At 35.3% G+C, this 21918-nt stretch overlaps 1 protein-coding gene and 1 pseudogene across 1 annotated transcript; both read left to right on the top strand.

Annotated features, from left to right (window-relative positions):
* The first annotated feature begins 12380 nt into the window (after positions 1-12380).
* On the top strand, positions 12381-14575 carry LOC143540068 (protein RESPONSE TO ABA AND SALT 1-like). Its single transcript, XM_077033249.1, has 2 exons — positions 12381-12595; positions 14119-14575. Exons 1-2 carry the CDS (start codon positions 12381-12383, stop codon positions 14573-14575), a joined length of 672 nt encoding a protein of 223 aa, XP_076889364.1.
* Positions 14576-17932: 3357 nt separating this feature from the next.
* Positions 17933-18711, top strand: LOC143539968 (protein ZW2-like; annotated as a pseudogene).
* The last annotated feature ends 3207 nt before the right edge of the window (positions 18712-21918 follow it).

The following is a 21918-nucleotide window of genomic DNA, read 5'->3' as shown; positions in this document are numbered from 1 at the left end:
GGATAATCGGGTTGACATGTACCTACACAAAGTTTTAACAACCTATAAAGTTTATATGTTTTTGGGAATGTCCGTTTTGTCGATTATTAAATTACATGTCCCTACACAATCAACGTATCCCTGCACAATCATATTCATACACAACCACCATGCCCGGAGAACGATTAAAAACATATCATTACACAACCAGCATATATCTATATAAATTTTTAACAGCCTACATAATTTATATGTACTTGGAGAATGAGATTAACATATACCTACACAAAGTTTTCAATGCCTATACAGATTACATGCATTTGGATAACCAGATTGACATATAGCTACACAAAAATTTAACAACATACACAGTTTATATGTATTTGGAGAAATAGATTAAATATACCTATACAACATTGCATAAAACTACAAATTAAATACAAAGTTTTCTTTTATTATAACTATTATATTTACATAAATAAAAAAATATGTCCAAATAATACACCATCCTACTAGTTCAAATAAAATTTTCATATCATCTTTGTCACAAATCTCTTTTTCTTAAACTTCGTAGTTTTTGTTGTGCTTAGAATTATTAAAATCAACCATCACATTTTTAAATACTTGTGTACTTGTGTATCGTGTCATGTAGATATATTAAATAAATATATTATACTCAATATGTGAATATATTGATATCATATTTATTGTGTTTAATGGTAACTAGAATTTGATAATTATGATTTTGACATAAAAAGGGGAAACCGATTAATTATTTAATTAGCTCAATGTACAAAAGTCACAAACACCCTTTTCTAGTAAAAACATGTATTAATTAGTTGTTATTTATTACAAAATTGTTTTTTTTATATGCCATTGACTAAAATGATCAATGGTCAAGATCCACTTCTCGCTATAATATCACTTCTCGCATGATCTTTCCCACACACACACACACACACACACATATATATATATATATATATATATATATATATATATATAAAGGTTTCTCAATGGCAAATAGCATCACACAAGATAGGCTCTTACAAAATTTTCTCACATCTCTCTCTTATTAAATACATTTCTCTTTCTTATTAATAGTTTATATTTAACTCTTTTTCTTTTCAATCTATTATTTGTTCTTTTTAATAATTATTTTTTGATTTAAAGACTTTAATGCCAACATAAATACATTATTTAGTTATATATAAATGTATTGTATTAGTTATAAATATTAAGATTTTATAAGCAACGATTATTCATGTTGATTTAAATAAAGTAATTAATTTCAAATTTTAAAGAAAGAAATATTCACTTTATGTTCGTTTTCCAACAAAGATTATAAAAGCTAATGTTAATCATTATATATGGTTGATTTGTTTTTAAGACAACCTGTTTTAACGCACGGTAAGTTATGTGTTTTATTATCTAAAGTTGAAAGCAAAAACAAACACAAAACTACTAATTTTGATATGAAGGTTAAAATTACAAATATTGTATGTAAAAAACTATTTAGAGATTTATGAATTTTCAACAACTTTTTATTACATAGGAGTGATTCTTACAAAATTTTTCTACCTTTTTCTCATATTAAATATGTATTTCTTTTTCTTACTAATAGTTTCATATTTTATAGTTTTTTCTATTTGATCTTTTATTTTCTCTTATTAATAATTATTTCTTGGTTTAAAGAAATTAATACCAAAATAAATATATTATTTAGTTTTATATAAATATATTGTATTTATACTATATAATAAATAAATGTTTATCAATGTCACATGACATCACACAAGATAACACAATTCCTTTCTTCAGTTGAAAGGTATATAAAACTAAAACCCACCACCAGATAACAATACCTTTGAAATTTGAAATTAATTATGTTATTTAAAGGCATATAAAACTAAAACCCACCACTCGATAACAATGTCACATGACATCACACAAGATAACACAATACCTTTGACATCACACAAGATAAAACTTGTGTTATCTTGTGTGATGCCTTTCTTCGGTTGAAAGGTATTGTTATCGGGTGGTGGGTTTTGGTTCTGTTTTTTATTCTGATTCTTGCATTCCATATATGACTCTTTGATTTGAACTCGGTTCTGCTGGGCTACATGTTCAATTTCTGGCTCGTAAATCAGCGGTGAATTTTTTCCTGAATAGTGGAGTGCATAAATATGTTATCTGCACAAGCGACACACCCCGCGTAAAATGGGAAAATAAACTAAAAGTAAAAACACTAAATTAAACTAAACAAAGAAATCAATTAATCACGAAAACACTAAAAGCACTAACTCCCCGGCGACGGCGCAATTTTGACGCTAGACTGTCGCTATCTAATAAAAAACAATAAAATCAGTATTCCTAATCACCTACGAAAGCTAGGGTAATTAGGGTGTCGAACCACGAGGAGTATGTGGTTAGTGCAATGTGAAACTGATTCTTGACATTATGAAGTAATTTGTCAACAGTGCTGATCACACTAGCAATTGATTTGGTTTATTATTAAACAAATAATTAAGCAAAGATTCAATCAATAAACAAAGCAAGTCACACCTGGGAATCTAAATAGGCAATTAACAGTAGTCTCATGTAACCTAACAGATTAATTATCCGAAGTCAACTAAAGATTGCTTAATGAGCTAAACCGTAGGCATCAACAATTGCTAATACACGGCACTGGTTATCAAACGGTCCCTGCTAGTGTGACTCAACCAAGGGCAATTATATACTTTCTTGTAATTAACTAGCCAACACAACCATACGAGCAATTATTATAGCAACCGACAAACTAATCGTTCTTATCGAAAAAATCTAAACCGACTGAATGCACGGACATACTAAACATCAATACCCATAGATTAACAAAAGACAATTACAATTAGTTGTTCTAATACATGAGTAGACTACTGAAAAATTACAAACTTTACATCCCAGGTATGACTCGAAAGGATTAGCCGCGATTCGTCATCTCTCGGTCTTCGATTTTGATGATATGGAACATATTTATGGCCTAGAGATGAATGAGAATGATGATATACTCCCTTGCTGCTCTCAAACTGATGTAGAAACTGCTTAATGACGATTAGGGTCGTCTAAACGAAATATAATAAAAACCCTAATCTTTCCCGTCTTAGTACGCGATGGTTCTTTCTCTGGTCCATCGTGTATCGCGATGGACCAAAAGTCAACGAAATTAAAATAATTAATGGCATCACGTATCGCGATGCCCTCTCTTCACACCCCATCGCGTAGCGCGATGGGTGGCTTCACCTGCTGAACCATTTTTCCTTCTCGTTTCGCGTGCTAGACATCTCGGGTCTTCATCCTATGCTCGTACAGAACCAAATTAGTCTCATTAAGCACCTATGACATGAAATGCAATAAACACGTATAAAGTACCGAAATTCCTACAATAAACGACTAAAACAGTTTAATAAACATACGAACTATATACAAACAGACCGAACATCATGGGGGTGGCGGTGGTCAAGCTGCGGTGGTGGCGATGGTAGTGGTGGTTGTTTTTGTTGTTAAGTGGTGGTGTTTTGAGAAAGTAGGGTGAATTAGAAATGAAATGAAAAAAAAAGAAAGAAAGAAGGGTAGTGGGAAGAATGGTTTTGATGGAATTTCTATGGAGCAACCAAACAGCACTTTTTTCATTCACAAGCAATAAATCATTCCATTTCCTCTGTAATTGCTGCATACCAAAGGTTACCTTAGTACTTCATGGTATCGGAGCGGCTTGGCTGCTATGATTTTTTTTTATTAGCTAATTCGATTTTCCTCCTTTGATAATCGGTTACTGATTTATTGCTATGATTTTTCTAATGCTGTTGTGATCTTAATTGTTGTTAATCACGACGATGTTGTTGCTAGCTTATCCATATTTAATGGTCAGAAGGCTATTTTTGATAAGTTTGTTGTGGTTTTGAATTTTGATGTTGAATTCTCATCTGCTATGCTTGGGCTTTCTAATTTGGTCTTTAGTTTCATATGTTATGGGCATTGATATGTGCTTTATTGGGCCGAAACTCTCTCCCCCATTAATATGTTTCGAATGAAAATGATACGATCACAATTATTAAATAAGTTAATATGTATTAAATTATTAATTTAGCTTATATTATTTAGTTTTTCTTTTTTTTTTTCTCAAATAAGGTTTCCTTATTGTTTATCTTTTCCTATTTGTGTGTCTTTGTTTTTTTTTTGAACGGCGACTTTCTCAGTTAAGCGGTATCGCAACCACAATGCGGCCCCACCACCACTCAGGCCAGACTATGTTGACATTATCGGGGCCCACGCTAGCATCCAAGTGGCTTGGCGTTCCCGGTAAAACCCAGTTGGCTCACCCCGTTCGAAGGCACAACAGGTTTGTTTTCTCTTCTTTCTTGTTCTTTGAGCCTAACCCACTTTACGGGTCTATCGGGAGATTGGTCATCTCAAATAAGGTCTCTATCAAAAAACAATCAAATAAACTGGAATACACGCATTTATTATTAACTAATTTTTGTTTAACGTCCTTTTAAATACAAATTAAAATTATTAATGGTTTCTTCTCTTTGGCATAGTCTGTTCGAATCCAACGTATGTGCCGTATTCCTGGGTTAAGTCTAGGTGAAGCACCACTCGGTGAATTAGGCCTCACGACATCAAACCTCCCTAAAAGCTTTTCAGGGGTTTAGCCAAGTGTTCGTTGTTCAAAAAAAAATTGTTAAAAGTTTTTACAATGAACGTGTTAACTTCATTATAAACGAACATCGTTCTATACAAATGTTAATCAGTCGGAGGTGAATAGATTGACTTCCGTCTTTTCATTGCGGTCCAAGTTCATCCTCGTTTGATTATCTTAGCCTTACGGTGGTGGAAATATGAATATGGTTAGAATTTAGATGCTTATAATAGAAGTTTTTGTATCTCGGTTGTCGCATGTAAAGCTACTAATCTATTCACATGTGGATGAATGACTCTTCTAAAATATGTGTTGGATAGCCATCCAGTTTTTTATTACCCTGAATTAATCTTTGGAAAAGAGTAGGCGCAAATCCTTTTGGGGTGTGGGTTAAAGAGTAAAACAAAATCCATTGGGTCAACTGGGATTTGGTTACGGCCTCAAAGAACCAAGGAGGTCTCGGTATTGGCTCTTTGGTGGATTCAGATATTTGTCTCCTTTTAAAATGGTGGTGGAAATTTAAAAACAAACCAACCTGGCTGTGGAGATGAGTAATATCAAGTGTCCTGTATCCATGGGTCTAAAAATAACCTCATTATTGGACTACAAGACTTTAGTATCAAGTGTTTGGAGTAATATATGTAAGATAGACATTTTGTTTTAGTTCGATTTATGGGTCGTTTACACTCCTTCATTTCAAAAAATCTCTCTATTCTTATTAGCGAAACAAAGTGTCTATTACAAATTTCAAAGATGAGATAGTGAGGCTCTTTGGATCTGGTGATGGATTAGGAGACCCCAATCAAATGCGGACCTTTCGAAGATGTGGGCATGCCTAGGCCTTCTTTAGGGGATTGATCTAGGTTCCTGAAATTGATCTAACAACTTGTTCGGATCAATCCATAACACCAGTGAGCGGAAATTACTAATGCTACTAGGATCTCGGATCAAGAATGATAAGAAAACCGTAGAGAGAGAAAGTAGTAGAGGTGAAGAGAGAGAATGTGAAAGGAAACTTGTGGTGCATGGGTGAATAGCTTCCTATTTATACTCATGCACCTAGAGGTGTACAAAATCGGTTTTTTACCCAAACCGGGTCGGTTTGTAAACTGGATCGGTTTCTTAAAGCCTTTTTCTAAACCGGTTTGGGACGTTTGGGAACCGGTTTCAGTGAGCAAGAACCCGGACTGGTCTGAACGGGTTAGGGTTGGGTCTGAACCGGTTCGATTTTAAATCTTTTTCTTTTGCTGGACTGGACTGCAGCAGTGGGCTTCCTAGAGGGGCTCTCTGAAGTATGAAGTTTGAAGTGGATTCGGGCTGTTAAACTCCAAGTGCAAGCCCAAATCATTGCATTTTACAAACTTGCAATATCGCATATTTGCATTATTGCATTACATATGCTTGGTGCAATTGTTACTTGTTACAGAAATAACACAAGTTCAAAAAGTTGCATAAACAAAAACAGAACAAAAAAAAACTAAAAATGCATGTTTTCATTCATTTAACGATTACCGACATTCGTTACTCGACTCTAAAACGCTTACATAATAAAACCATAAATCGTTACTCGACATTGTTTTGCCCAAACTAAAACTTCAACGTCATTTTTTTTAACTCTTTATTCGTTGGCTTAACAATCGTTTTGCTTGATCTTCAATCTTTGCCTCTCGAATCGGAGCTATCTCTTAGGTACTCATCATATGCTGCTTCATCTGCCGTCAATCCGGCTTCCACCTCGTCCTCATATATTTCGCCTTCGTATTGCAATTCATGTTCAAGTGAAGAAACATCTTGTTTTCTTTCCAAAGCATCCAATCAAGCAAATTGCCATCTATACCGACACATTAGTGAGCTTTGTTCTTTGTAAAGATATAACCCTACCACTAAAAGAAAAGGCGGACTTTGAAGCTACCGTAGAAGCTTGGGCAGTTAGTAGATCTCGGGTCATAGCGGATAGAATCGGAAAATGAACTTCCTTTACTTTCCACCAAGCCAACACATTAAAATTTTTAAAACTTTGATAACCTAAACCGGTCAAAAAGTCTGTTCCAGCATACTTCGCTACATCGAGTGTTTTCCCCTTTGCCTTTTACTCTTTTCATTAGCCAAAGTATTAAACAAGTTTAACAAGGGAACAAAGTTACTTGAACTTCCCGCCGAACCTCTCACTGATTCATGAATGGATGATGTATTACCATATTTTGCTTGATAAACATCAAACAAATTAGTTGTTAAATCTAAATTTCTCTTTTGCATTTTTAATATAAAACGGGTCATCATCGTGTAAATCCAAATTATAACCAATTCTTTCAAGTAAAGTTTCCACCCCGTCTAAATTTATTGCCGGGTTCAATGCGGCGGCACAAGTAATAACTGGGGGCATATCTTTGAAATATTTTGAAAGTTTTTCTTTGATCGGTGGTATTATATCGAAAATGGTCTACCTCTAAATGACAACTCGTTTAATTTGTTATAAATTAAAAAAAAGTTCGTTAAGTACTAAAGGAGTTGTGGGATAATAAACTCCCAATAAAACAGTTGTGGCAGTTTTGAAAACGGCAGACATATCGGTTATTTGTTTGATAATAGCCCAACTCGATGTAGAGAATTCCTTAAACGCACGAGGATGGCGGTTCACAAGCACACCGTGATATGAGATTAAACTTTCTTTTTGTTTAATAGCCTTCTCAAATATTGTACATGTCGAATTCCATGTTGGAGGCATGTCCCAATTTGGGCCAAGCAAATGGAACCCGCCTCTTACAATATTTGTGATATCTACTAAACGTTTTGTTTGAGCTAAAAATGTCACGTAACATTTGTTTGAAGTTATCTTTAACATTTTCTATTGCTTTTAAACGCATTGTACCGAAAAATTTATAATGTGTGCAACACATCGACTATGAAAAAATTTATCGTTACAAATCGGGTTATATTTCAATTGAAATTGTTTTATAGCACTCATATTGTTCGACGCATCAGCGAAAATTGAGAGTATTTTTTTTCAAACTTAAACGTTTTAATCACTTTGTCTATTATATAAAATAAATTTTCACCGGTGTTAGGATAATCAAACAATTCAAACGCAATTGTACGTTTCATCATTCGCCATGTTTCAGGTTCTACCCAATGAGTGGTGACACAAATGTACAAGTCTGGTGAACAGTGTGGAGCCGACCAATTGTCACTAGTCAAGTTAACACCAGTTTGTAAGTTTTGAAAATAGTAATGCTATAAAAAAACCAAACTACTTTTTATTTTTACTTACAAAAGTCCCTCTATTCTTTTTTTTTTTTTGCATATTATTAAAGTCTCTTGTTGTTTTTAAACATCTTTCTGAAATAACCTAGAATAGCCTATTTATTGCTCAATGGACGATTAATATCTATAAATTTGAAACAAATTATTGTAATTGTAAGATAAATTAAATAGATTATGTGACTCAATACAATTTACTTTTTATTTTCATTCATCTTCTCTTACACAACCACTATCTCCGGTCACTAACCTCACCGGCTACCCATTCGCTTTTCATGTCTCCTTCCGTCTCATTTTGCAATGCTTCAACGGCCATTGCCGCTCATGGTTAAAATTAATCTCTATGACTCGGTGCACTCACCAGCTTGAGCTGATCTACTTCTTCTGCTCCACGATGGGCGCGCTGTCTGTTGGTCTAGTAGCCAGTTAAGCGGCATGCGTCTAACTCGAAATACAATATTTTACAAAAGGTTTAACTCGTTCTCTGCGAGATTCCGCCAGAGAATCGCTCCTAATATATAATGCCGGAGATCTCGAATCACGTTCATGGTGGCTAATTAATTTACCTATATTAATGGACTTAAGACGTTTTCAGTAATCATTTGTCTAGTAAAATTCTTATTGGGATTGGGAAATTGATGCGATTTTAGAAGCTAACACTGGTTAAAAGACATTAAAAGTTTGTTTCCAAAAGCAACTCAGTAACCATAAGGTTTCGTCTTCTTCACCCTCTCAGTTAGGATTTATAGATACACCATGGCGTCTGGTGGAAGGAATAAGGTAGAAATCGCCATTGTCTGCAACTACCGCGCCAACCACCACCGTTTCGTTTCCTTACTGTTTTTTTTTTTTTGGGTTAAATGAATTCCTTAATTTATTTTGTTCAAGTACATCCACAAAAATACCCACGTAATATTCTCCTTTTCTTTTATAAGCCACGCAGGTTCAAAATAAGACCATTTACCCGTGCTTTCGGTTTCAAGTAAATTTTTTAAGAATATGTTCAAAAACATCAAGTTTGAGGACTTTAATATATAAAAAAATATGGAGAGACTTTTGTGAGCAAAACCAAAAAGTTGGTTGGTTTTTTATGGCATTACCTCTTTTGAAAACATAATATTGTTTCATTTTTAGCACTTTTCCACAATTTTAAACAATCTCTTATAAGGGTTACGTGTTGATAACGCGGTTGAAGAGTTGTTTGAATAAGCCGTGTCAAACGCTTGTTGTCAAAGTGATTGAATGGCAAACTTTGTTGAATCGCGAAACGCACAAATTGGTCCCGACACGTTTCCATGTTGAAAGCCCATAAGGCTCCATCCTTTGCCACCGAAGCTTGGCCTTTACCCGGTTGGTTTTTTAACGCCTTGCAATACCTCTTTTCAACGTGGTGTCTCAAAGTTGTGTTGTCTTGGCTAAAAAAGTTACCACAAAACTTGCACCGCGCCTTCATCGAAGGACTGCTTGCCATTTGACACAAGTCAAAATTACACTATATTTCCGGGTTCCTTTTGGTAGGATGAATTTGAACAACTACGTCGGCTACACCAACAGTGGATTGAGCTGGAGCACTTGAAGTAGCCATTTGAAAGTGAATGAAGAGTGTATTTTTTATGATTTAAGGAATAGCTGTGAATAAAGAGTGTATTTTTATGATTTAAGGAATAGCTGTGGACAAAGAGTGTTGTGAATAAGAGTGTTGTGACTTGTGAAACTCTTTAATACTAGTTTCAAGTATTTTTTAACGGTAAAAAAAACATTCAAAAACGGTAAGATTACCGTTGCATGCATGTTAATATTTACTATTGTGAATTGTCATCCTACTTAGTAGTAATGGTCACCTTACCTACTCTTACACTATATGCATGCTTTCAAGTTTCATGGTTTCAACTTTAGAATAAAGTAGTGCATCAACCATCAGCCCACAATAAAAAACATATACACCCAAGTCACAGCACCAGTTTGAGACCGGTTTTCACTTAATCCCGGCTCTAGTTTCAACCCGGTTTTGAAACCGGTTATATTAAAACCGGTTTTTAACCCAGTTTGTTGAGCAAAAATACAAACTGACAACCGAACCTGCGGGTTGGGTCGGTTTAGGGGCCAGTTTGAGTCATCCCGGTTTGGAAGTCGACCCACTTCGGTTTCAAAACCGGTGAACCAGTTTGAAACCATCTTTTTTGTACACCACTACATGCGCCTAGGGTTTATTACTTTGGCCGGTCCAAAGGGCAATTACACAGTAAATGGCATACGGTGCAGTACAATAAGCTAAACGAAAGCAAAGAAATGATACATGATAAATTCATATAACACATAATCCTAAATATTGTAAATAAACAAAAACAGGGCCTAACAATTGATAAAATTTCCAAGGACAAATGGTTATGGACTAGGGACAAAAACTGAATCATGACGGTCAAATCTTGAAGGTTAGTTTTCCGCCCGTGATTTGTTTTACACTGGAGCAGGTGGGTTCAAAACAAGCTCAATATTTTTGTTTGGCGAGCCGAGATGGGTCGCATCCCGACCTACGATGCCTTTGCAAAAAGGAATGTTCTCTTGGACTCAGACCTTTGTCCTCTTTGTAATGATCTCAAGAAATCTACTGTGCATATTCTGGTCTTGTGAAGTATGATGACTCTGAGCATGGAAAATAATAACTCAACGCTAGTAAAATACTCTCAATCTTTGCCTTTTTAATTCGGGGTATCTTATTTCTTCATTGTCATATGCAATTCGGGTTAGTTAAAAACATGTTGTGGTTATATCTACGTGTTGGCGTAACATGAAAGGTCCGAAATGATGCATTCTCTACAACAAAAAAACTTCACCTACTAGTATTACCGAGAAGATAAAAAGCTTACCTTATTGTGGATCAAGCATAGAGCTAAGTTGGTTATCCGTATTTAAATAAAGCAATTACCTATCATTGGTAGTCGTTAATATGTGTAACTATACTCCGTTTCTAAATTTCTGATCCAAATATGAAGAGGTAGGTCCCAGCAGAGCCCAGTTGGACCCGCAAGACTCACTTTGAAGAGGGACGTCTGCGCAAGGACCAACTGCTTCCGCAGGACCCACCATGCTCAGAGAAGACCTTACGCGCAGTACGCCAGCTGTTCCCGCAGGGAAAGCCTCCCAATGGTGAAGTACCCTGCTTGTTCCCGCAGCTGCGGATACAAGCCATCAGGGAAGGCTACCCGCACTGATAGCAAGGCTACACGCACAAGGCACTAACTCGATACTTCAGTAATGTCACCTGAAGGAATGAGCAAGGCGGGAATACTCCCGCCCAAATGAGCCAGTCCGTATGCTTCTGGAAGATCTTTTGTACTATACCTGCCAAGGTATGTGCAGAATAGACGATCTGACCAAAACAGCCCATGAACCAATCACAGGGTGACAGCTCACCGTCAACAGTACGAGGAGGAGCACCCTCTAGTACTGTTTGTCACTATTAGCCGCTGCCTACTCACCAACCCTCACTGTGGGACGTGTGTATCCTACAGTTGGTGGAACAGTGCATAGCCGGCAGTAAAGGAACAGTATACAGCCGGCCTTGTCACTATCGGCCGCAGCCTATCCACCAACCAGCATGGCTTGTGCGTAGCCCACTGTTGGTAGAACGGGGATACTATTCAGCCGGCTGTACCTTCTTGGAAACCTACCTTCGGCTATAAATACTCCAACACCTTGAAATGGTAAGGACATCATCTGATATCTCATTATCTTATCTTCTCTAGCAATCTCTTAATATACACTTATATTCAGAGCAATCTAGTCTGATTCTCACGCCGGAGGGTGGTCACAAGGAGGAACCCCCCCTTCTCAGTGACGAGCTTACGGTGTCTGTTTTGCAGGTCACCTGAAGAACAACTTTCTTTGCTGGACCTCATCCTCGTGGGAAACATCTATTTAACCCCAGATTGTCCGTAATTTGCCCGGGGTCGATTAGTGTTTCTTCAAAATACATACAAAGATCTTTTACAATTGAAAAACCACCTTATTTTGAAATTTGAATACAATTGCGTTTTCAAATACATGAATGAATTGTTGATAGAAAACAATATTAAAACATTACTTCAATTTTTGAAAGCGTATCCCACAAATCTACCAGAGAGGCAGAGATGATAACAAATTAAATAATACACTAAAAACTGTTAATACAATAACTAACACCGAGTATATATTATATTTATTTTTGAAACTATATTTTATTCAAATAAATACTTGTGTAATCTTATACACGTCACATGACGTAACCGTGAAATTGTAAAACGAAATATACACGGAGAAACCAAGTCTTTATCTTAGAAAATAATATAACGTAGCCCTCGGTGGCAAAGGCCAAGCACCGGTCCGATGCGCTGGCCACTTTCTTTCTACTTAAGAAATTATCAAATTAATAATTTAAATATAACGGAAAGTATACCAACCCACAAGTCTACCGACAACAATGGCCCCAAACACTCTTCAAACATTCACGGCGTTTTTCGACGGCTGGCTCATTCGCCACCACCACCTCCAACAACAGTTGTCGCAAATCCAACATGTCAAACAACCGCAACTTGACAAACTAGTGGAACAGGCTGCCGACCACTACCGTCAATACTACCAACAAAAAGCAAGTGCGATGGAGGATGACGTCTTCTTGATCTGCTCACCTCCATGGTACTGATAATTGTCTTTTTCATAATTTGTTATTTTGTATTGTATTAACAGTGAAAATTATGAGTTTTTATAAATAAATACAGATACAAATATAAATCAACATAGTGGGAATTGGGAAACAACTGGTTGTTGTGGCGGATCGTTTTATATATAATTTATATCAAAACGTTAGATAAAAAGAATTACATTGCAATGATATTAAAAGAATATTTTTTTTTAATTTAAAAAAGTTCATAGAAAGAGATAAAATGAGAAAAGAACCAAAATATGTGGGTTGGTGGATTGGTGATAAAGACAAAGTCTTTTAAACATCTTAAGATCCCGCGTTTAAATCCTGTGAAGTAAAAGAAAAAAATTTGCATTCTAAGTAAAAAAGGTTAAAAATAAGTTATGGTGTTAAAATCGTATGACCGAACGAAAAAAATTCAGTAATTACTGTTTCTAGTTTGTTACAAAAGGATGTAAACTGTAAACCCATTAGACATTAGTAGTTAGTATTATGGGCCTCCATAGGCTAATACATGGAGAAAGAGAGTGAAATTTGTGTCAAGTTGTATAGTAGCATTGAATGGTTGTATGATATGCAACAAAAGTTGTAAAAAATGATGAATAATGAAATTTATGAGTGTATCAACTTTTGGTTTTTAATATATATAATTATAACCTTTACAAGCGGTTTGGCTTAAAAACACTTAAAACTGTATCACGTACATCCCTAAATTATTATCGATCAGTTTAGAATATCATAACATATAACTAGTTGTGAGCAAATTAATCACCATAACCGTTTAACCGAACCATAACCGAACCGATTTTAACCGATATAACCGGTGGGTCGGTTTATTAAATTTTTAAAAACCACCAAATACGGGTCGGTTTTGGTTAAAGATAATTCCAAAACCATCATAACCGAACCGACCCATTTATTTAACCGATAATCTGTTTGGGATTAACTTCCACCAAGCATGTTCTTGGATTATATCATTTGATGTTTTTGGTTCAACACTAATTTGCTATCAAACTAAGTTGAATTTCATTGTTTGATTATATAATGTCATTTTTTATTTGAATATTTGGTATTAATATTAACGTTGTATACTTTGGTATATCATGTCATATCATTTTTTGTAATAATCGGTACCAAACTTTTAAGCCCAATTACATTTTTTTGGTTACGAACCAACCCATAACCGACTCACTATAACCTACAAAACCGATTAACCATAACCATCATAACGGGTCGAGTATTGTTATGGTTATCAATTAACCGACATATCGGTTACGGTTATGGGTTTAGCTCAAAACCGCCCCAAACCAACCCATACACACCCCCTACATATTACATCGTTGGAAGCACTTTTTAATAATCAGCATTTTGTTCACTGTCACCCTAATTTATGGTAAATAATATTATCACTATCATTTCATAGTTCTCAAATCCTACCAACACGTTATGTTACGAGTAGGACTATATTTTTATTGCTATTGTGCCGAATAATAATATTAATCATAAGATATGTTAGGTACACCTCGTTCGAGCAGGCATTATTCTGGGTGACTGAGTTCCCGCCATCGTTGCTGTTTCGGTTCGTGGGAGATTTAAATCTAACATCTGAGCAGGCTGAGTGGGTGGAGACAGTGAGGGAGGAGACAACGAAGAAGGAGAAGGAGATGGGGGAGGCAATGGCAATGGTGCAAGAGAGTATGGCGGCAGCTCCATTGTATGGGTTGGTGAATAGACCCGAGAGTTTGGTGGATGGGGAGGTTTCAGAGTTGGACGAGGCGATGGAGGAATTGAAGGAGGCGATGAGGGCGGTGGTGGGGGAGGCGGACAGGTTTAGGGCGACTGCGGTAATGGAGATTTTGAAGGTGTTGGGGGTGGTGCAAAGGGTCAAGTTTTTTGCCTTGGTTGGCGAGTTCAGGATTCGGGTTAGACGGGTCGGGTTAGATACGGATAGGGCTAGAGGTGTAATATTATGATATGATTTTAAATTTCATTTCCAAGGAATAAAATTAATATAATCCACCGGCTTTTTGTTTATCTGTTGGGATATAATTTTCTTTTGTGCTGTTGTTTTACATGGTTAAGTAACTCACATAAAATATTATTAATGAAAAAAGAAATAACTATTCTAACCCATCTTTTTATATAAAAAAAAGGCATAAAGCATTTATGAACTAGATTATCTTTTTCTATCAACACTTCCTTCTTCCTTAAGAACACTTTTTTATTTTATCTAGAAAAGTATAAGATTACCTTATATCATTTTATATTATCCCAATAAATGTATTATATGGTCATAAAAGTGATGTAATATTTATGATAATGATCTATAAATGTATTAAATTGTCTACTTTTTTAGATACTGAAAATTTTGTTTATGAAAATATATTAGGTTTTTGGCTCAAAATCCATCAAAAACACTCTTTTGTCGATTTCTTGATTGAGGTGGATTCTAATTAACAAGTTTTACTTATCACGAGTAATATGAGTGAAGAAAACACTTACCAAATTGTTTCTAAGTGATATATACCCATCACTTAGAAAGTAGATAGATTATTTGAAGGGGATTAGAAGCTAATTTGGAATTGGAATCGCTCTTCTCTGATTCTCCTTTGTTTGAGACGATCATGGAACACACACTAACGTCCGACTCATGATTTCTCAACCTGTTGAATTGACTTTCTCCTTTTGCCATTATTTCATATTTTAAGTTTTTAAGCCTATAGATATCTCCTTTATTCAGTTTTAGCCCCAAAAGTTTACCATGACCTTTTAATTATTGCATTGTGTTTTGTATTTATTATATTTGTTTACTAACCAAGGTTCAATGGGCCAAGGGGTTGTGGAGATAACCCCTAATCGGGCTTGACCCACTAATATTAGGGTTTCATGATAGTGGCTATGAAATTTTCTATATATGGGGCCTTCATCTCTCTCAATTTGGAGAGACCCTTAGACCCTGAAACTCTCTTCGCATCCATCATATTTTTGTGTCTATAAAAAAAGAGGAAACTCTTAGCAGTCACATCCGCTCTCCCTTTTTTCCACGGCAAGTCTCAAGCACCTGGAGAAGAAGATCATGCTGTGGGTTCGTTCATGTTCAAAACCGGAGAACATTCGTTCGACTCGGGTGAGATTGAATCCATGTTTCTTCAGGTATATTCCACCTAAAAGTTAGGATTGCTGATGGATAAATAATTTTAATTGAAGAACTACAAAACCGTGTATAAAAACGTATAAATTTTACTTTTACCGTGGTCTATAAGGGATTAAATAACCATATGTACACACTTTATTTCTAGCTTTATTACATCTATACCGAGCATCATTTAAAACTACTATGTTGTTTTCGCAACTTTCTATTATGGTTTATAAACCATATATGCGTCACTCATTTAAACTCAATATAACATGAATAAAAATGATTAATTTTTAGATTGAGAAAATGAAAAAGAAAAAAAAAACAAATTTGATGCCAAATACTTAAATAACTACTGCCAACGGTCTGATTTCACCTCGAAGCCTTGCTCAAATTCACTAGTCAAAGAGGACAGAGCAGTGTGCTAGTTGTATTCACCAGCTCACAAGGGTGTCGAGTTCAATGCCCACCCACCCTAATAGAGCTTACAAATCGTATCCATTCTTTAAATATGTTAACTAACTTAGAATATAAAACAATAGATTATATAGCTGAATATCTATCATAAATAATTTTACTTATCCGGTAATCTTGAGAAGTGTTAATGCTATAGAATGAACATATGCCAATGGTAATTGTTATTTGAAAATGTAGACGTGTGTTCGTTCTAAAATAGAAATGGGTACATTGATACAAACACAAACCAAAAATGATGAATAATTAGAAAGAGACTGGTTCAAATGATTACGTTTTACGAATTAAATGGTTTAAACATGTTATTTCATTTTTTATCTTAGAATCATTAATTTGAATTAAAATTCTAAAACTAATGAATATAACTCCTTTAAACATATGCAATTCTAAAAAAATAAAAAAGTCTTGGCCTCCCTATGGCTTATGACTTCATGCGGCGTGTAAGCAACGACAAGGCATTCTCTAAAAAACAAAGTACACTATTATAGTAATTAACCGTCATAAATCTTATTATAGTCACTACATATTATTTATTTATGATACAGAACTCGATTAGTTTCTTTGCTTTTTCTTTCTTCTCTCTTTTTCTTACCATGTGTTAAATGCACTCTATTACTATCTAACTCTACTCCGCATCTCAATTGAGGCTTTAACCCAACACATCTTGGGTGATCGTGTCAAAACACCTTTGCCACTAGCTCAAATTAGACGAAACCTTTTGGCTTTCATGAAAGGATGAGAGATGCTTGTCTACGATAGCACAGATGGATGCTAACACCACAACACCAAGAGCGTTGGGTTGGTGGCAGCACATATCTTTGTCTTCATTCTTTTTATAATTTATTAATAATTAAACCAACAATTTATCTTCATCTTATCCAACAACCAAACATCATATTTCACATCAGCATAGCATAAGTTTTTACATGCCAAATATGAATTCAATGTTTACATCACAAGGACACCAGCTCACGTCTCACATTTTCACCATACATGTAACAAATGTGAATCAGCATTTCTAACATATCCCCTACCCCTATCTATATAATCACAAGGACATCAGCATTTTTATCATTACTGTTTTCTCTCTCCATTCTATAATTTACAAAAAATAACTATATTTTCTCCAAATTTACAAAAAATCATTATATTTTCTCTCTTCACTCTATAATTTAAACTCACAATCACTCAAAACCCCATCCTATAATTTGCAAACTTTTCTCACAAAAATACGAAGGATAGCATGGGAATGCTCATGTTTCAAATTACAATCTTTTTGAATATTATATATGTTTTTATAATTACTATTATCTCGTTGTTGATACTTGGTAGCATTCAACAAGAAAATCTAAGATAAGAAAACATGTCAGATTTGACCATTTCTTACATAAAAGTAAATGTTCTCCAAGCTTTTCATTTCTCTCTCATGTATTCGCCTCTAGAAAACACTAAATTCAGAATGCAAACCAATAAAAAAGAAAAAAAACAAAATTTGCTTAGTGACTTCACCTTAAAGAAACCTCCTGCCACGTACAATCCAAGCCCAGTAAGCAATTACAGTTTATTCATTATTTTAGTCATAATATAATATATATATACACAAGTCGCGTGGACTTTTATATACGACAAAATCCATTTTTGAAAAGCGCTCATCCCTGCTGCCGGGCAGCTTCAAACCAAACCGCCATTAATTCCTTAATGAACCTTCGTTTCCATCAAAAATAATTAAAACATCCACCTCATGCTTAACTGCTAAGAATCAAAACCGTGGACATGCTGCTTGCTGTATTTAAACAGCCGCTCGGCCACTCTCCCTGGGCCCAACTTCACTAAGAATGGCAAATCAGGAGCGGCCATTTGCTGAATTTTTTGAGACCTGGGAGGCCCAACACAGGGTTCACCTCGACAACCTCGTACTAGCCCAACAACATAACGATGAGGAACAAGAGCCCTTAGTCCAACAAGTGTTGGACCACTTCCAAGAGTATTACGATGCGAAAAGATGAGTTTTCTCCACCTTGGTTTAGCTCCTACGAGCGGACGCTTTTGTGGGTGACCGGGTTCAAACCGTCAATGACGTTTCGGTTGGTTAAAGAATCGATTGGAGTCGAATTGAGCGAGGAACAAATCGAGAGGATTGCGGTTGTGAGGAAGGAAACTCGGAAGATGGAACGGGAGATTGGGCAGGCGATGGCGAGTGTGCAAGAGAGTGTGGCGGGGCCCACGGTGTGCGGGTTGATGAAGCGGGAAGGGAGTTTGGTGGACGGACAGGTGTCCATCATGGAAAATGCAATGGAGGGGTTGAAAGCGGCGTTGCGGGCAGTGATGCGGGATGCGGATGGGCTTCGGTGCCGGACGGGTTTACAAGTGTTGGAGGTGTTGAGTCAGGCTCAAAAGGTGAAGTTTTTGGCGGCAACGTCACGGTTTTGGCTTCAATCTAGGAGGCTTGGGATGGAGAGGGACGTGCGGTTTATGAATAAAGGATCATTTTACCAATAGTATTACTACTATAATATAGATGCTAATATGATAATTTTTGTTATTTAATTATACTTAACAAAGTGTAACGGTTGACATTCTGTCTCAGTTGACTTGATTATATAGTTTCAAAAGATGTTAAAAAAGTTAATAAGAAAGTATTGAGTTGAAGAAGAAAGAGTTTTAAATAACTTTTTTTTTCTTCATCTTTTCCGAAAGTTTCTTTCTTTTTCCAAACTTTGACAATGGTGAATGTCAATATATATAAATTCATATAAATTCCTGTTAAAGAGTGTTATGTTCACTCTTGTTTTTATTTTACTTTTTATTTTAATTGTAAGGAAATAGCGTTGCCAAGATATTATTAATAATAGGGAAAATTCACAAAATAGTTTTTTTTTAAAAAAGATTTTCAAAGTAGCTTTTTTTTTAAAAAAATCTTTTAGAATTTGGACTGGCAAGACGCTTTGAGAAATGATAAAAATAAAGAGGGAGCAGGCCAAATTTCGAAAGAAAGTCAGGTAGGAGGCGAGATTTTAGGAAATAATGAAGGTAAAGTCCAAATTTTTTGTAATCTTGGAGCAAAAGTTCATATTTTTCCAAATCTTTTTTATTCAAAAACCCGTCTTGAGAGACTGTTTTTTTATGTTTCCTACCTTTCCCGTCCATATTTTCAAATTTTTGGAAAAATATATTTTTTATAATTATACCCCTGAACCACCACCACCGTCACCGACGCCGTCGGCCCCACCACATCACCACCACCGAGAACAATGGCGGCCGCAGTCTCAACCTTCGGAGCCACCGTCAACCGTGCACCGGTACTCCTTTCATCCATCACTTCCTATTTTCAAATTAATTGTGTATTCATGGATATAAAACTAATTATAACAATCTGCCATTGTTGTGACAGTTGAGCAGTGGTGTTCCAAGCTCAAGCTTCTTGGGCAGCAGCTTGAAGAAGGTGGTTAACACATGACTCCCCATCAACAACAAGAAGTTTTCGTCTTTCAAGATCTTGGCAGCTGACAAAGAGGTTGAGCACGAGATCGAGGAAACCACACAAACAGAGAAGGACAGATGGAGAGTACTCGCATACGATATGCCAGGGGCTTCGGTAGTGACGGTGGTGGTGATGGGGTGGGGCCGATGGTGTCGGTGATGGTGGTGGTTCAAGTGGGTGATGGTAGTTCAGGGGTATAATTGTAAAAAATATATTTTTCAAGAATTTAAAAATATAGACGGGAAAGGCAGGAAACATAATAATACAGTCTCTCAAGACGGTTTTTTGAGTAAAAAAGTTTTTGAAAAATTTGAACTTTTACTCCAAGATTACAAAATAATTTGGACTTTACCGACATTATTTTCTCAAATCTCGTCTTTTACCTGACTTTCTTTCGAAATCTCGTCTTTATTTTTATTTTTTCCCAATACGTCTTGACAGTCCAAATTATAAAAGATTTTGAGAAAAAAAAGGCTATTTTGAGACTTCTCTCTCTAAAATGAGCTATTTTGGGAATTTTCGCTTAATAATAACAAAAAAGAATCTCTAGTTGATATTTTTTTAGTTCTCATTGATTATTTCATGATGTAAAGCAAGAAAAGCTGAATATGATTGATTGAGAAAGAGGGATGGAAGAGTGAGGTTCGGCCCAATTAGATTGTTGTTGCCTGCTTCATTGATCATTCTGTATGACTGTTACCATCACTCAAACATCAAGATTATATTTGTTTTCGACTTTTTATTTTTAATTTTTTTAATGAAATAATTTCACTTTTTGCTTAAATACATATATTGGTCGTCTTAAGAATTTGTATGTAATTTAGTATGATGAATCAATGAATCAACGTTCATCTTAAAACACACGTTCAATTTTGAAAAGAGTATGTCTTTAGTGATTTCATCAGATAGATAGTTTACAGATACATCAATACAATGTAGATATGTCAAATTTGTTGATTTCAACCTATAATCACATATTTAAACAAGAATCATTGTAATTTCAAGAAATTATGAGTTTTTTGAACGACTAAATGTTGCACTATACAGGGTTTGAAGCCTTGACCTCTTATTTTACACCTTAACGACCTCACATAAGTAGGAATGACTTCAAGAAATTATGATAAAATGCAAATTTTGAAATTCAAAATCCAAAATAATTAATCGAAAATGTTCAAAATTTAAGAAATTTGAAATGACTGGATCATCCTTCCAATTTCTTAACAAGCAATAACTTGATGCATTAAAAATCCTGTCTTTATTATAAGTGCTTTCATAAGACTTATGGGTGATTGTTAGATCCTTAAGCACATCATGAACGCATTCGATACAAAAATTTAGATTCCTCAATTCGTTTATAAACGAATAATTTATTTCATATCGAATTTTAATGCAACACCTCCCGAATAGTTACTATTTGAGAAAGCATGGTAGTTGACTTTATCACAGTAAGTATTCAATATAATTTACATGGACTTTAATAAACTTATGAGTCCACTAATAAGTTTTCAACAACATTTATTGGTATTTGGGTTGTGATCAACCAATATATTATGTCATTATAACTTAGGTTGCTGTTATCAATTCATTATGACTCCTCCATAAGATATATTTATATGCTAACATAAAACTATAACCCAATGTGACAATCCTCGATTTCGGGTTAAATTGTATTTATTTTGTATTTGTTTTTATGTTGTAAACCGACCCGATTTATATCCCGAACATTTCAAATATATAAAATATTAGATTTTATGTTACTAAAATATTCCCGCTTGTCTAATTTGAAAAACCCCTTTTACGGATTCGAAAACGGACTTAAAACGCTCAAGATACATCAAAAACGAACTTCCGGACGCGAACCGACGTGCTGACCAGCAGCAGACCAGCAGCCCATTTTTTTATTTTTTTTATTTTTTTGTTGTTTTGTGACTTGTCTTGACCCCTCTTGCATGCAAACCTTGATATCACACCTCATGCTTGACCCTTTCAACCCACTCTATATATACACCCCTATCCCCTTCATTAATCCTTGCTCATTCATCTCTTTTTCTTCCAATTCTCAAGCATTCAAAGGTGTTCTTCATATTTTTTTGGCAGTTTGACTTTCCAAAGTCAAACTGACCATAGTCTTACATTATAATAAACTTGTTAACACTTATTTATACTTGAAGATTGTTATACAACATATATATAATAGCACCCTTTGTACCTTCGGTGGGCATTTC

The sequence above is a fragment of the Bidens hawaiensis genome, unplaced genomic scaffold (assembly GCF_021521415.1).
Source record: "Bidens hawaiensis isolate Kalapana, Puna unplaced genomic scaffold, B.hawaiensis_p1.1 tig00000055_1, whole genome shotgun sequence".
Taxonomy (NCBI): Eukaryota; Viridiplantae; Streptophyta; class Magnoliopsida; order Asterales; family Asteraceae; genus Bidens; species Bidens hawaiensis.
This window is presented reverse-complemented; position numbering and strand designations above follow the sequence as displayed.